This window comes from Clavelina lepadiformis, chromosome 8, assembly GCF_947623445.1.
Source record: "Clavelina lepadiformis chromosome 8, kaClaLepa1.1, whole genome shotgun sequence".
NCBI classification, from domain to species: domain Eukaryota; kingdom Metazoa; phylum Chordata; class Ascidiacea; order Aplousobranchia; family Clavelinidae; genus Clavelina; species Clavelina lepadiformis.
The window spans coordinates 1,846,146-1,862,406 of NC_135247.1; the positions used below are offsets into that span (position 1 = coordinate 1,846,146).

Here is a 16,261-nt window from a genome sequence, read left to right on the forward strand (position 1 = left end):
AAATGGCTTCGTAGCTAGAAGATAGGACATAGCTGTAGCACTCAGCAGGTCAGTTATTAAGCTACAAGACGCTGTCATAATTCTAGAAATGTCTGTAGCATGTAGGAGGCCTATGTAGTATCTATGGCTAGGGCGTATCGCGCCAATAATTGCAGAAATCAGTGCGAGATTTTCAACCTCTTTCTATTTTGCGACATGGAATTGAGCCGCAAGAAATAAAGGATGTAAGCAATTACAGACATGTAAAGCCGGTACCGGGCGAAAAATTATATCAACGTTAAAATAGCACATACCATTAAAATCGGCATTGAAAAGAACTTGACAAAAAAATCTGCTGTTTAGCGGTTATCTGGCTCGCACCTATGCAAAGAAAACGGCGACATTTTCAAAGTGTTGATACTCACGTGAACAAATTATTTGATAATTTCCATGACCTGCCGGTGCGTTCAAGATACGTTCATTACTTGCATAAAACTCTGAGAAAATGAACACGCCGATTTCGACTAAATTTCCACACAGAAAAGTCAGAAAAACGACACAAATCGGCAAATTCTCAATGACTCGGGTAAAACATCAAATGGATCACAACTTACAACACAATATCAGCCGTAGTCAAAATACTCAACACAGAAAGATATGAGACATAGAACCATGATAAGTGCAATAAACGGGGTTCAATCTTCAAAGGTTTACAGCCAAACTACGCTGTGAGCTACGGGCACGCGAAACGGCAATACAGTGCGGATGCAATACACAAAATTGCAAAGTTATCGTTGTGAAGAAGTGAGGGGCGTTGGAATGGTTAAAAGTTTCTCAAAGATTCAGCATCTTTTCGTTTTGAAACCTTTGTAACGTAGCGCGCGGGCATCCTCACAGTTACATTAATTCTGTTTGACTGTATCGCATTTTTAAAACCGCAATTCGATTTTTACCTCGAATGAAAAGCGATCTCCAAAAAAGATAACAACCACTGTATGTAAGTCTATAACGATGTAAAATAGCAATATATTCGTATAAAGATAATCTATAGCGTTACTTAATTTCTACGTTTGTTTCGAATAAGTTTGAAGAATAGTCAAAGATTTCAATTAAAAGGCCATCGAAAAAAGAAGGACCGGCTGCTCCGTCTAGCGGATAAAATTATTTGACTTGCGAAGACTTTTAAAACCAAGAATTATTTGCAAAACAAGATATAGTCGCTTTTAAACCTACAGATCATATGAAATTTCTACTCATTTTTAAACGCAAAACACCGGTTTTGACGATTATGGCGGTAACGATTCCGGACTAGCATAGATCACAACTGCATTGGTTAATGGCCGTTTGGAAGCAATATTTTGTTATGTGAAACACCTTTACGTGGATGCAGAGAAATCAAATTACTAAACACTACGAAATTTTTAAACGAAAACAGAATAATTTGGACGAGGATTGCTAGAATAAACGAATTTAACTACTGTCTTTTTAAGTGAGTGTATTTGTCAGGTTTGCAAGACTAAGACAGTGTTAAAACGAACCAATTCCGGCAAAATCAGTTTTGTGTAAACTGCGAAGGTTTTGAGCACAAATGTAAACGCCGGGGAATTGGTTTTAGCCGGAAAGAGCGCACGACTTGTGGAAGAATGAGTTTTGCACCAGATAGACAAGTTGCACAGCACACCGTATTAGTCACCTTTTCAACCATGACCAGTGTATAAATCACTTCATAGCTTTGCGTATCAAAAGCGTGGCATTATTCTGTTGGCGTATGAATAAACGCGTCATATCAGAAAATTCAAATTATCCAATCAGCAGCTTAGCGCCTTGCTCATAAGTGTATGAAAAAAATTTACGTCATAAAGTTCGATGATGCGGTCGCAGAGGAATTTGAGCGCAAGTCTTGCGATATTAAGCCGAGCCATCAAAACTAATGACCGCTTTGCATTTTCGACGGTTGTAGAAAAAAGATTTTAACGTGGTCCTGTAAAGTTCAAAAAAAAACTGGAATTATTAATCGATGCGATCAGCCGATAAAATAAATTCAGGCAACTCAATCTAAATCTATCGCGAGATTTCACAACTTAAAGGCGGTTGTAGCGAGTAGAAGGTGATCTGAGTGCAAACATAAGGCGCTTTATCTCAACGACACAAAATAATTAAGCGGTTACTTGCAACAGACGAGGCAGTTATCGGGTCAGCAAAACTTTACTTTCCAATCGTGACGTATAACCTGCTTCTTTGTTTATAGCGCGTTGCGGTAACGCTGTGGGTCGGCTTATTTGGACGTGATGGCGCAATTCAATTCATGACGAAAGATCCTGTGATTCTGACGTCACTGTCAATTAGCACGTGCGTGGTGAAGCAACAGAGTGTAGGGATCACAACAACATTAACAATCGAAACCGATTTTTGAGAACATTTTTGAGACAACTGAAATTTAATGCGAGCGATTGGAAACCTTAAAAGCGCTTTAACAACGAAAAAACTAACCCACATTAAACCTGGCAAAAATTTAAAAAGACATCGCTAAGTATGACGTACAAAGGTTAAGTTGTTTGCCGAAACGAAACTCAATTGCCATCATGACTTCATCGATAAAAATCTTTCAGGCGCTGCTGCGCTAAGACCGCAATAGACTTGAAACGAAAAAGGTTAGCACTAATCTTATAAGGCTCGACATAGAAAGTGCTTCACAGAACGGAATGTCAAAACTTTCGACCTAGAATTGACAAAACAGTGAAGCACTCGGCTCACGACGTCATCAACCATTACGTCAATCGTCTGGTACATTGCAATAAAACGCATGGCAGTGATCAGAGGGTTTTCAAAACTTGCCGGAGATAACACAGAAGGTTTCGGAGTCCGTAGATGTAGTTGTCGTCCGATTTCGGCTCCTCGTAGACGTGGGTAAAATCGATCATTCTGAAAGAAAAGAAAGGTGATTACGTTTCAGGTTTCACTTTAAGCGCGTTTCGTTTCAACTGGGGCATGGGTGAAAGCGGATTTTCTCCGCTAGTCCTCAGAATCTTTGTTCCAAATAAATCCGTATTTTAGCCTCCGCCCACATAATGCTATGCTGCTTTCGGATACTTAGTTCGCAAAACGTGCAAAGCTTGTTGTTGAATACTCACCGTATATCGACGATATCGGGCGGAAAACGATATTTCTGATAATCGTACGCCGATTCCTGTATTCTGCGATTTAATGACGTCACAAAATCTCTATTATTGTCGAGCGCCCTACGAGTGGAAAGCTTCGATTCGGCTTCGCTTGAATATCTGCAAGTTAAAAACGGAATGGTTAGTTAGTGGGCCAGTTGCATGGGGTTTACGTCCACTCAAATGCAGTGGACACTTTTGCAGACGTAACTGCACTCCCAAAATGCGAGAACTTCAATGTGCGGTTAACAGCTAACGCGCAGTCCTAAAACTTTTGGCAAGTTTTCGTTTTCCGAATATCTTAGCTCACTATAATTACTTAAGACTGCTGTTTGCCCCCAAAAAACGTTTTCGGTTTCGAAGCAACTTCGGCGGTGTTGTAACAATAATGCTGATCACACATGTTGAACAAAATTTCTAAATGGGTCGTAAAACACGCAAATGGATCCGTTTTATGACGCAACTAGGCGTTAGACGGACCACGGGTCTCAAAAGTAAATGAATTACCAAAGTGCTTTTTCAGAAGCCGTCGTACACACTTCAAATACTCTCTGTTCTTAATCTTCTGCTCATTTACATGGTCGCATATCGGAAAGCAGACCTATCAGCTCGGTAAGATTTGAAGCGTGACATGACATGAGAAAATGACCATTAAGTTGCATGCTTCCTGCTGATAAATAGTATTAGCTAGTTCCTTGTAAACATTTTGCAACCGGCAACACGAGTTTTGAATGGAGGGCTTTCTGTGGTAGGAATGATTACAATGTCATCAGCTCAAACATAGACTATTGTGACCTCTTGATTCTTTGCGCGTGAGCCAGTTGCGTAGAACGATCATCAATTGCGCTCTGGCCAATCAATACGAGACCAATGAAACCGACAGTGGGCAAAAGGCAGCAGCCTACTTCAATTTTACAAGTACTAGCGCTGGAACAGATACATGTAACGGATATGCTGCAGCGGTGAACTACTGGTGGCAACCACCACCAGGTAATGCCAAGGCAGGTTTATGCCAGGGTTTGCAATCGGTCACTTTTATCTCAAGATCGCTGCTGGTTCAACTATTTCCGAACAAAGGCTTCATATCACGCTCGAGAATAGCAAACTATAAACCCGCCTGTGACAAGAGAACCACGGCTAGGACAATGGTTTGTGGTGGGTGGTGCTTTGATTTCTTTTCAAGGGAATGAATGGCAAACAGTAGTCGTCCATTGTAATTGTTTGAGATTGAATCCCCATTTGTCAGGTGTTATTGGCGACAAAGAAGAATCGCAAAGTCAAAAAATTGTTAATTAAAACGACAACGCTGTAACTATGCAGCCTGGCAACTCTTGGTAAGATATACAGTACATTAAAAAGTATGTCAGTTATTATCTGGTGTTGCCAAAACATACCCAGATTCGCGGCCGCTTGTAACGCCTGGAACCGCAAAATCATCTCCTTGGTGTCCGGACCTGACAACGCCCATAGTGCCTTTGTCTTGGAGCCCTATTTCATTACATTGTGTCACATGATATGGACATAGCAAGCAGAGATATGACGTTAAATCGAGATTACCATTTTCCATTCAGTACATCGGTATTCGGGCTAATTGAACAACCTACCAGTACTTTTGGAAGATTTGTCCTGATTTGTGGCGGCTTCCATTTGCGTTTTATCTGTATTTTGAACATTGGCTGTACATCCAGGAAGTCCTGTTGTTGTTGGTTTCAGCTTTGAGCTTTCATTTTCATTAACTTCATTTTCTGTTTAAAAACGATCCGTGAATCAAATCTATGACTTAATATTTAAAAGCGCAACCACCTAATGTAAACAGTCGCGGTAAGCTATGAATTAAGACTTAAAACAGATCATTGTTTGCGGAGGGCGTAGAAAAAGATTAACAGACTTCCTGAATAACAACTCTCAAGCTTGCCCAGCACAACTGCTGCCACCACAGTCCCATAATTGGAACAGTTTCAGTCAGATTCCCACTTACTGGTGTCTGTTCTGTCGTTGAGCTCTTCCTCTAAGGTCTTACTGAGAAATTTTCTTACTGTCGCCAGATATGTATCGTTGGGCATTGATGGGATTCTGAGTTGGCGGTATTTGTGGATGAACTCTTCATCAGAATCGGAAGATCCGTCCAGAAATTCTCCCTCGTAGATCAAAAGAAGAGAAGAGGAATAGAACTGGAACCTTTATGTGGAAGATTATTTTTAACTTTTAAACCACAAAGAAATTTCTGATTAAGTGCAAGATTATTTACTCATGGCCATATGCATTATGCCATAGTGATAATTTAATTATTAATCAAATCAAAGGCCATAGAAAAATTTCCATCACAAGGTCAACACTATCTGATGGCTTAATTACACAGTTGGAATATGCCCAATGCTCACAAGACAAATGAAACCCAGGTTTATGTGATGGAAGTACTTCAAAATAAGAAAAATTAATGCTCTGAAAGATTACACGATAAATGCGACACGCCATTAATGGACGATTAAGCCAATCAACTCACCGCACAAAGGAAGCCTCAAACCTTTAACAACATTGTTGTGTATAATTAATAAACAGAGTCACTTTTCTAGATGAACAAACTGGTGTGAAACCAGTCCAGAACTCTTGTAATTGCAGCTGAAGGGAATTTTTTAAGGAGTGGCCAGATAATAATAGATAATGCATAATTTATTTATATTAACGAGAAGGCTGTGCAAAACCACTCATGAATAGAGCAAGCCACCAGTACAAACTTGATCATTTATAAAGAATGTGCTTAAGCCTTTTTCATTGATAAGCTGTCAACTGGTAAACTAATTCAGTTTATATCCAACAAAGAAAATTAAGACAAACACAAAAACTCTTCAAAACTTATTGTCAGCTTCGGAGCAGGATATCATGCACTAACACTAACCAATGGGTAGACGACAAACAAAAGATTTTAACATGTTGTTTGCCTTGGTTCAATATTTCAAACGACATAATCCTCTGTCACGTGTGGCTTCGGAGCACATATAATGTGGATTTGTAAGCAGTGGTGCTTTACTCTGTTTTACCAAGCCGTCATGTATCAAGTGTAGTATAATCAACTTGTATGTCATACATTAAGAGTAGTAGGCTATCATTAACGTGTTTACTCCAGCCGTAATATAGTAATTGGCTAAGCATATTTGTCCAGCAAATAGCCTATTCAGGTTATGTGTATTATTGGTTCAAATTTGTTCATGACAACGACGTAAGTTTGCTGGAAAGCTATTTATCTCATAACATGTTTTTCAGTTTAATCTTATCAAGCACAGGAGGTAACGATGACATTCAACAAACCTTTCTTGGGACTCAAACCAACTGAGAATTATCTCCAAACGCTGTATGAATGCCTTAACTATGTACTTCTTCCACGCGAGGTTCCCCGACAAGTAAAGATTGAGACCTGAGGGTTAAAAATGATTTGAGTTTGAAACTATCAACTATTTCTTCAGACAAACTACAAGAAAATGCAAAAACGTATGGAAGTGTGCACTTGAAATGTTGTGCAATGATGATACATGAGAAACCATCACTGACTTTATGGAAGAAAAAAGTTAGGAAACAAGTGCTTAAAATGTTGTGCTTGCATGCAGCAAGTTTTTGCGAATATTTGTATGCTATTGTTTATCCATACCTTCTATGATTTTGTCCTTGGTTAAGGTTCTGCCATAATCCTTGCCATAAAAAACAGCTTCGTTGGGAGATGGACCGGCAATCTACAAAATATTACAGTAATGGAACTGTTCACTTCACAAACAGCTTGAAAAATTTACTGTGTGTGGGCCAATAGGTAGACAACATTGGTAAATCAATAGCATCAAGCACATCACACATGTACCAAACAAGTAGAGAAACATGATGTGAAATATCACGAGATAAAGTTACACACATTGCTCTGGGCACATACACAATGCATACCATTGAAGGTAAGGTCTAATGACATTCTGGTGGTATTATTGCTGTGTAAGTGAACATGCTTCACAACACCTAAATCAGCCATATTTACACTAATTGCAACCAATAGATCAAGGTAAAAAATTTTAATAAGACAAAGAAGTTATTTACCCTCATGCCCAAAAGTTGAAATCCAATTTCGGATAAAGGCGGATATCTTGCAGTCATTGCCGTTCGTTTCTTTTCATCAGCATGAGGGTCATGAGCAACACGACCGATTTTGATATCCAAAATGGAGGGATTTCTAAAACGTCGACAAGCGTCCTCCAATTTCAAGTAAGAGTCTTAAAAAAAAAAAAAAAAAACTAGTCATAACACAAGGAACGAAAGTAAAGTCATTACAACACAGTCATAGTTAAAAATACGCTGCAGCAAAAATTTTCAGTTTATGATTGATAACAAGTGGTGGAGTTACGTACAAGCAGGTGCACCGGTGGGATTTTCAGCAGGAACTGGGGGCGTCCAAATCCCAAGAAGTTTTGGCAAAAACGGACGAAGTGTGAGAAAAACGGGGTCTTCACAATTGGGATCAAACAACTCTCTATAAAACCTAACTTCTCTCTCCCCCCTAGGCGGCGGCTGTACTGGTTTCAAAATTGAGCCATCCATGTATTGTAGCATTCCTGCAAAATGAGAGATATTGAGTGAAATAACTTAAAATTAAACATATTTTACAAGCAAGAAAAAAACTCATTTAATGAAAATAAGCAATTTTCGCATTCATGGAAGCTTTTGCAACGAAAAAGTAAAATCTGTTATATTGATAAGTAAAATAAAAACATGTGAAATGTCAAATATCAAACTGTGACATCTAAAGTGCAAAAATAAAACACATTTGCATTACCTATTCCCAAGCGTCCCTGTCCATATCTATGACCTGCGACCTGGTGACTTAGTGGACGGCAGCCTCGAGGCAGAATCGGAGGGGTAGCAGACTGAGATATGATGCCATCAGGTCCACCGGAGAGAGTTTTTCGATTCGCTACTAAAGGATGTAAAAAAGAACAAAGCAATTTTAACTCAAAAGTTTGATTCCCAAGTAACTGAACCACAAACCAATTATGAATTAAGAGGCGGTGCTTCCAACAAACTAAACGCTATGAGCTTTCATGTAGTGAAGTGATACCTTTGCCAGGAATGTCATCTTTTTCCGCAACAATCTTCTCCTCTATCGATGCAGCAGCAGACAATGTTTCTGACATCACACAAATCGCAAGAAATGTGCTCAGATTAAGCCAGGTTGTTAAGCTACAAACCTGTTCACAATAACTATAAGAGGTTGACTCGGTGGCGCTTAGGGTGCCTGGCCCATAAAAACGCGACCTGGGTTCAATCCCAAGTTATGCTACCATCGTTAAGTCCTTGAGCAAAGCACTAACAACATTTACTCCTGTTCAGTAGTCTTGATCAACAATTCCAAATTTGAGCAACACAATATAAAAATCAGAAACCTGGGTCTAGTGCAAAAGTGCACAACCAAATGACGACACAATATAAGTAGCCGAGGTCTAGTAGGCCATACAAATGCATCCTGTGGTTGTGCACTTTTGCACTAAACAAAGAAAACCGAATAAAACGTGTGTGCATCAAAACTTTCACAAAAGCAAGCTCATTATCGTGAGCTCGTGAGTGAGTTATGTGAAATCTTCGTTGAGTTTAAGTCGTGCAAAAACTTTCCCCAGTGTGAAGATAAAGATTATCATACCACGGTAATTTTTACAATATGCAAAAAATTATCTGAATTTTTGCAAACAAAAAAAAGCACATTTGATTTCCTATGTGTGTTCTATGATATGACATATAATATAACTCATCAACTAGCCTTAACTCAATTCGCTTTGTCAACTATTGCAAGTTGCAACTATTACACATAACTACTAACCATAGTGGAACCTAGACGCACAAGATTCATCAACGTGCAACACCGAACTTGGCGTTCAAACAACCAGCTTTTGTTTGTTGATTTATTATTAACCAGCGCGAAGATAAGAAAGTTCGGCGGGCGGCTTTCCACTATGGCCTGTCAGCTTGTATTTAGCCTTTAAAGCTAGGCTATCTCTATTTAACTATGCCTATAAAGGCGGTGGTTTAGTTCAGTGCATGACGCAAAACTACCGGTACCCTAGTCGATAACAAGCGTTACATGCTTCTTCCAGCTCAAAATCAAAAGCTGAACTTTTCGATCATCCGATATCTGCTTTCAAAAGCTGGGCTAGCTTGTGATGCTGCAACGACAAATTGTCTTGAGCTCACGTAGTCAATCCACGCCCTCGTTCGCCTGTAGTAGCGAGATTCACAGCAACCAACAGCCGGCGTTGTTGACTTAATAACTTAAACAAACAAGGTTTATCTGAAGCGGAACGATTACCATAGGGCGGTGTCCAACTGCCCACAGAAAAATAAGCGCAAACTGTAAACGGCGCAAAAGCTGGCTGATCATCTTACGGTCTTATTTTACAAAAGTTAGTGGACATAATTTTATTATCTTTACTCAATAAATTTAAAATTTTTTTACCATGAGTTTCTTTTATGGCTCTCAAGTGTATTTCATATTTTTGTCCATAAACTAAATGCTTATAAGATGTAGGCTAAAACTAGACACCAAGTTTAAGATCAAAAAGAAAATACAGCTTAAAAAAGATTAGAGCATGTGTTGCTGAATTGGGTTCAAATTTAGGGTACATTAACCGATTTTAATACCAAAGGATAGGGACATTGGGTACCCGCTTAGTCGCTTACTCTTATTAGTCATTTGGTTTCAATTTCATGGCATTTAATTGGGTTCTTTGTCTGCAGCATTTGGAGTGTGACTAATTTCAATGTATGATTTTACTGCAACTTTCGTTTTCCGGTGCCCGCCGCAAAAAAATATTTCATTGAGATACAAACTGCTTTCCGGAAAGCTGATTGCCCAGCGCGATTGGCAACAAGTTCAATCACCGTTCTGACTTCTGAGTAAGAAATGAAAATGTCAAATCTAGGCCTACCAATACGAAATTGAAAGTGTTAGAAATCAATACATGAAAAGAGGTTTCTTATAATCATTGTCAAATTTACCAACACTGGAAATCCCAGAGTCAATTTTCTTCTTAAAGTACCATAATTAGACAACATGCACATAAACGTTTGCGGAATCACAACAAGAAAATGTCTTGCGACGTTGGAAAATATAACTTTATTAATTTTTTCAGTTGCTCGTCCTGCAAGGTCTAAAAAACAAGAAAATTCTTCTGTACTTTACGAGGAGCTTGGTTTGCAACCTTATACTTGATGAAACAAGCAAGATTGTTCAAGTTCTCTTGACGAGTAGTTTTTGCTATAAACATGAATATTCGTCAAGTCAGTCCTTTAACTTGAAAATTTTTTCGGACGTCCCAGTATGAGTTGTGTTAAACCTGTTGACCCATTTTGGACATTTTATTCGATTCAAGTCGAATCATTGAAAAATGTGACTCGAGTCATTACATCACTACATGAGTCTATTTGAGAAAACATTGGTGTTGATCTTCAAATAATATACATTAAGATTTATATTAGGTTTACCAGCCTATAGATTATAGGCTACTTCATATTAGAAATAATAGATTATAGCTTTACATTATTCTGGTGTAAATGAATTAATTACTTAGGGTGGTTGCTTGAAAACCCTTTATCAAAATGACCAAAATATAATAATAAGAGTGTAAACCAAAATCAATGCCTGTCTTGACGTTTTAAAATCAACAAGATTTTTACTAGGTTGCAGATTTCTCATCTGTGAAAAACTTTTTACGGTAGGATAGAATGAGTTTTTTAGTGAATACAATCTTCTTTTAACGAATTAAATCAGTCGAACACTAATACTAACACATTCTATTTTTTTGCATTCCGCTCCGGAGCGCCCGCTTATGTTAACCAATATTCTTGTGGAAAAAACTTAGGCCTATATAACGTCATCTACATGACATTCTGAAATGTAGGCTATCATGGATCATGTTGGTCTAACTCTAACATCTCAAAGGCTGTAAAACAGAGGCGGCTGTGAGCCGTGCTAGTCTTTCACGCCAAGCCTGGGTAATGCAAGGTTTGACAATTAGTGCCCAGCCCATAAGTAGAGTTTTGTTTACAGAATATCGTCTGGGAACAATTCACGGCGGCATTCTAACAGACAAGCAGCAGGCTTTTTACAAGCAAGCGCGCTACGAGTAGGGAGTGGTACCATTTGTCATTAGCATGGGAAGTTAGCAAACAATGTTTGGCTCGGTAATGTTTGCTGCATCTCATAATAAAAAGTGCTTCACGGGTAGGCCTAAGTGATTAAATTTTAACGATATCCTTTGTTGCATGCATGATTACCCATGCGAGACGGTAGTGGTAAATTAACGGAGTGCAAGATATTGGAGTACGGTTTTTGGGTTTTATTGTCTGCTACTTTCAGAGTCAAAGATATAGGTTAGATAGGTATGTGATAACTGCTAAGTTCTGCAAATAATTTTGAAACACAGTTGTTTTAGCGACATTGATAGCCTACAGTATGGTTTCTACATCAAGAAAAGGTAAAGAAAGTTTGCGATTTACAAGATTTGTGATAGTTGTCTTTGTCTTTAATATTGTAACTAATTCGAAAATGCGCTACAAACTGTGCATCAGTTAATATTGCTTTGAACAACTTATAACCAACTTTGATGTCAGAAGGACACGAATCGTACCATAAAATAGGTTGCACCGTAACAGTACGTAGTTGTAGATGCATTTCATCGCTTGTGCTATACTATAGCAGCATACGCCTAGCATGGCTGTACAAGCTTGACCTGGGAACTAAAGCACTCACGTACGTGACATATGTTACTGCGACCGTTTTGTATAGTGGTCGTATATTTCCAAACGTAAATATTTGGGAACACTTTCCAAAATCCTAACTACACACCCGGAAAGCTCTCACAGCACGAGCGAAGTATTGTGCCGTGGCACACAGTTTGAGAACCATTTGTCTAGGGCTCTAGGCCGTTACAAGATTAGGATGCATGATTTTCTTCCAGGAACTTACTTCAACTGGAATTTTTTGTATTCTTTTTTTGCTACTTCTTATATTTTTACAGCGATTTTTTTCAACGAGACCATAATGTTGTAATATTCGTCCAAATAGGTTCCATTTATGGATGATCATAAACTAATATGTCTGAAGCGCGATCAAAATGCGTAAATTATACTTGCATATGAATCATTGGTTTTGCGTTATGTTCTTTCATATTAATGTTTTATTGCAGGTGGCATTGACCGCAACCGTCGAAAGCTGGTAACGGACAGGCTGTCATCTTTCTTTAGAATAAAGAACGTTCTCGTCAGAGAAATGCTTTCAGAATGTCTTGGAACATTCATTTTAATGGCAAGTAGCATGTCCAACCTTATGGTAGCTTAACAGGCCCCATGTACTTTAACAACATCGACGTTGATTACTGGAAGAAGGCTTTAAATTTCAGCACGACCATAGCGAGACGCAACCACAAGTATATTTGCTTGGCAATTAACCTCTTCTTTATCACAGTCTTAGGTCGATCATTGTATATATAGGTGGTTCCTGTAGTCAGGTTTCTTGATATCACTTTACAGTATACTGTATGATGCTTCGTAAATCTAATGCAGTATTTTGCGTCGGTTTTGCAAAAGAAAAGAGCACGTTTGTAGCCTAATTTTAAAACACCGAGACGATTCACCTCCATATCAATTTATCCTTTCCTGTTTACTTTCCTGACGAAAACTGAACTCCCATAATCAAGCTCAAACAATCACAGGTTTTTGGAAATGGGTCGGTCGCCCAAAGCGTTCTCAGCCGGCAAGCGAACGGGACATACATTTCCATAAATTGGGCGTTTGGCCTCGGTGTGACAATGGCCGTTTACGTCTCTGGTCGCGTTTCAGGTATGCTGTTACTTCACTTTTTGTGCAAAGTCTGTCGCTAGAAGTCTTCTGGGCCTGTCGTCAGAACAAGAGGGCCCAGAAGGAATGTAAAGTAACATGTTCTTCTTTACCTTTGTGTCGCAGGGGCCCATATTAATCCAGCCGTGTCCATCGCCTTTTCTGCTTACGGCGAGTTGCCACTCTACAAATTGCCCTGCTACATTTTCGCGCAGGTTCTCGGAGGGTTTCTGTCTGGCGCTGCAGTGTATTCGATTTACCACGGTACCCAACACGTGTATATTCCGGCTTGAATAACAATTAAGCTTTGTTATGATCGAAAAAGGTAGCCTACAAACAGTTCCCGGTCGATTCTACCCAGGGCCAACGTCTGTGGGTTGATGAGTTAAAACGCCCCGGATTTATTCGTCTGTTGGTTGAAATGACCGATCACCCTGTCAAAGAGCTTTCATATAATGTAAAATTGCTTTTATATTGAATGCATGTAGACGCCTTGTATGCGTTCGACGGAGGAGTTCGACAAATATTAGGACCAAATGGCACAGCCGGCATTTTTGCAACCTACCCGCAATCCTATCTTTCACTTACAAGCGGACTCTGGGACCAAGTAAGTATAAAGCCATCAAAGATGTGTTATTGTGTATCCTAGTAAACCCCTTTGCTCTGATATATGCAGTACACGGTGCATTGTGGGTTTCTAACTCTGTTAATTATATGTTTACAAAGATATTCGGGACTGCATTGTTGGTGGGAATCATTTTCGCTGTCACCGACAAAAGAAATAACGACCTAGTCAGCGGCTTGCAGCCTTTGATAATTGGTTTCTTGGTTTTTACGATTGGTGAGTATTTTGCTTTGAAGCATTAATTATAAATGTAGCATACAATGCTTTTTGTGGTTGCTCGGAAAATGCAAAATTATGGTGTGATTATGTCAAAGATGACTTCATATAAATTCCACCTCTTTCATCTTAGCCGAATATCAGCCACACATGATTGTAATATGCTGACTCGGTTAAATTGACTATTTGAGACAAAAATCGCCCTTTTTTAAACTTCTACAGGACTCTCATTTGGGGTAAATTGCGGTTACGCCATTAACCCAGCACGTGACTTGGGACCCAGATTGTTTACGTCGATAGCTGGATGGGGCAGTGGTGTCTTCACGTAAGTTTTACTTAAGATGAGTTTTAATAAAAGTTGCGGATGTTAGTTTTGAGACAAGTTGTACATCGTACAATAATTGTATAAATAAATACCCCGATGTTTTTGATAAAAGTTATACTTCAATTGCAGTGAACCCGAAGGTATGTACTGGTTCTGGATTCCAATAGTCGGACCTATTTTGGGGGGACTGCTAGGTTCCACAGTGTACAAACTGGTGGTCGGCGTACACCTAACAGAACCAGGACAGCAGGTGAGAGAAACAAGTATCGGCAGCCTCGCAGAGAGAGAAAAGGAAGAAATTGGTGAATGCAGCAAGTTCGCCGACCAAAATTTCAACGAAAAGGAAAAGCTTCACCATTCAAATAGTCTCACAAAGTTTTAACTATAACCCGCCACCGTCATCCCGTGAAAGGAATTTATTAATGAATATTTTCTGCTACAATGTCAGCCTCAGTCGAAAGTAATTCTAGCAATCGCTTTCATTAGAAGCGGATCTCACATCAACTTTTTGTTGATTGCGCAACGTCTACCTTCAACATTTTTGTAGTAAAGCTGGAATTCTTTTATACTTTGGTAAACTTTGGCTATAACTCACAATTTAGGACGGAATGAAATGCACTTTCAACCGAAAATCGTCTATAGTAGGCTACATAGTACAAGCCCGTCTTATAAGCAATGTATAAGGCATCTACAGCCCTTCAGACTTAACTCCATACAACAGCCTTTTATATTTTCTATCAGACTTTTCATTAAAACCTTATTACTTTGAATCAAACTATATCAATTGTGAATCAAAACAAAGCTATAACTGATTCGCCCTTAACCATAACTTGAGATATGCTTCCAGTATGGTTTCAATACAGTATTTGTGTTTTGTTTTTGCTTGTTTATTGTATAAAACACGAGAATCTGCAAGCAATGTGACACTTAAAATTCATAATGAAATGTACCGGTAGCTTGGTCTAGGTTTGTTGCTCAAGTACGCCGAGGACAGTCGTAGTTTCTTTCCACGAATGTAAAACGAATACTAAAACAAAAATAGTCAGCAATGTTTACAATACTTCAAAATCGATTGCAATTTTGCTGCGATTTATACCAGCTGTATTATTATATGCTCTTTTCAGCTACAATATATCCGTATATATTGTACATCGTAGCCAACTTAATTAATCAGTCGCCAGGTTTACAAAAGCTTATTTGAACTCGAAATAACCTGAAGATACGCGGCTAGTTGACCGCACGATGAACCCAAATTAGTGGCATCGTCCGTTCCGTTTAGCGGTTACTCGATCAGCAAATTTTAACGCAAAGGATTTAAATTGCATGAATATAATGGTTGATTTCTGGTCGATTTAAAAGAAAAAAGCGTTTTCGAAATAAATTAATTTTACTCTAACTCCATCGCATGTGATAATCAATTTGTGGGCCTAGTATAAAAGTGAACAACCGGATGACGTCACACTTTGAGTAGCTGGGGTCTAGTATACAAAGGCATCCTGGGGTTGTGCACTTGTATACTAGACTACAATTTATTTCCACGTTGCGGCATAATTATTAACATATTAGCCAACTAGGTATCGCTTTTTGTATCGTATTTTTGGGAACAAATAAAAGCATGCCACTTACTCGCTGTGACAGCACCACTTTAGCTGTTTCTTCTTCGACAAAGGTGATAAACGCATATGGCCCAACTGCATCACGAATTACGTTGATTGTTACAATCTGACCACATCTCTGCGTCAAAAGATTACAATATACCATAAATTTGTAAAATAATATCAGTAAGTTTTCTTATAAATCTCAACGTTCAACCTACCTGGAAAAGGTTGTAGAGTTCGTCCTCTGTAGTGTAACGGTCAATTCCGCCAACAAAAATCCTACACGGAATCGCATCTGTCTTTTGCGGCATTGCCATAATTCAAATGGATTTATCTCTGTACAAAAGCAAGCTCAACCTCGACAGCAGTCTGACGATTATCTGCTCACCGCAGGTGTTTACCAGAATCTGATTTAACCCGCGTTGGACCGACTCCAACATTTCGAATTTTTTCTTAACTCCTGACCTTGAGTTGAACTCACCGATAAAACTTGTGCAATGGA

The 16,261-nt window shown here is 38.9% G+C and overlaps 3 protein-coding genes across 3 annotated transcripts; 1 reads left to right on the forward strand and 2 right to left on the reverse strand.

The window, feature by feature from the left end:
* Positions 1-164: 164 nt before the first annotated feature.
* Positions 165-8,624, reverse strand: LOC143468288 (inositol polyphosphate multikinase-like). The gene is made up of 11 exons (XM_076965409.1): positions 8,227-8,624; positions 7,945-8,085; positions 7,520-7,723; positions 7,212-7,384; positions 6,781-6,862; positions 6,444-6,549; positions 5,116-5,315; positions 4,742-4,882; positions 4,532-4,625; positions 3,111-3,257; positions 165-2,901 (listed from the first exon to the last, which is right to left on the reverse strand). The coding sequence occupies exons 1-11, from the start codon at positions 8,300-8,302 to the stop codon at positions 2,793-2,795; spliced, it is 1,473 nt and encodes a 490-aa protein (XP_076821524.1). The 5' UTR covers positions 8,303-8,624; the 3' UTR covers positions 165-2,792.
* A 2,851-nt stretch (positions 8,625-11,475) lies between these two features.
* On the forward strand, positions 11,476-15,039 carry LOC143468877 (aquaporin-3-like). Its single transcript, XM_076966341.1, has 8 exons — positions 11,476-11,635; positions 12,347-12,465; positions 12,872-12,998; positions 13,122-13,259; positions 13,484-13,602; positions 13,722-13,836; positions 14,059-14,161; positions 14,291-15,039. Exons 1-8 carry the CDS (start codon positions 11,614-11,616, stop codon positions 14,541-14,543), a joined length of 996 nt encoding a protein of 331 aa, XP_076822456.1. The 5' UTR covers positions 11,476-11,613; the 3' UTR covers positions 14,544-15,039.
* Positions 15,040-15,046: 7 nt separating this feature from the next.
* LOC143468878 (protein boule-like) lies at positions 15,047-16,214 on the reverse strand. Its single transcript, XM_076966342.1, has 3 exons — positions 15,978-16,214; positions 15,788-15,895; positions 15,047-15,188 (listed from the first exon to the last, which is right to left on the reverse strand). Exons 1-3 carry the CDS (start codon positions 16,074-16,076, stop codon positions 15,096-15,098), a joined length of 300 nt encoding a protein of 99 aa, XP_076822457.1. The 5' UTR covers positions 16,077-16,214; the 3' UTR covers positions 15,047-15,095.
* Positions 16,215-16,261: the final 47 nt, after the last annotated feature.

Bases quoted from the DNA above. Each gene is read 5' to 3' on its own strand.
- LOC143468288 (XM_076965409.1), bottom strand. From the start codon at position 8,302: ATGTCAGAAACATTGTCTGCTGCTGCATCGATAGAGGAGAAGATTGTT. The intron at 7,385-7,519 runs GTACGTAACTCC...TTTTTTTTTAAG, and splicing joins TCCCACCGGTGCACCTGCTT to ACTCTTACTTGAAATTGGAG. The intron at 6,550-6,780 runs GTATGGATAAAC...TTTAACCCTCAG, and splicing joins CAAGGACAAAATCATAGAAG to GTCTCAATCTTTACTTGTCG.
- LOC143468877 (XM_076966341.1), top strand. From the start codon at position 11,614: ATGGTTTCTACATCAAGAAAAG. The intron at 13,837-14,058 runs GTGAGTATTTTG...AAACTTCTACAG, and splicing joins TTTCTTGGTTTTTACGATTG to GACTCTCATTTGGGGTAAAT. The intron at 14,162-14,290 runs GTAAGTTTTACT...CTTCAATTGCAG, and splicing joins TGGGGCAGTGGTGTCTTCAC to TGAACCCGAAGGTATGTACT.
- LOC143468878 (XM_076966342.1), bottom strand. From the start codon at position 16,076: ATGGCAATGCCGCAAAAGACAGATGCGATTCCGTGTAGGATTTTTGTT. The intron at 15,896-15,977 runs GTAGGTTGAACG...CTTTTGACGCAG, and splicing joins AACTCTACAACCTTTTCCAG to AGATGTGGTCAGATTGTAAC. The intron at 15,189-15,787 runs GTAAGTGGCATG...TTTTTGTTTTAG, and splicing joins AAGTGGTGCTGTCACAGCGA to TATTCGTTTTACATTCGTGG.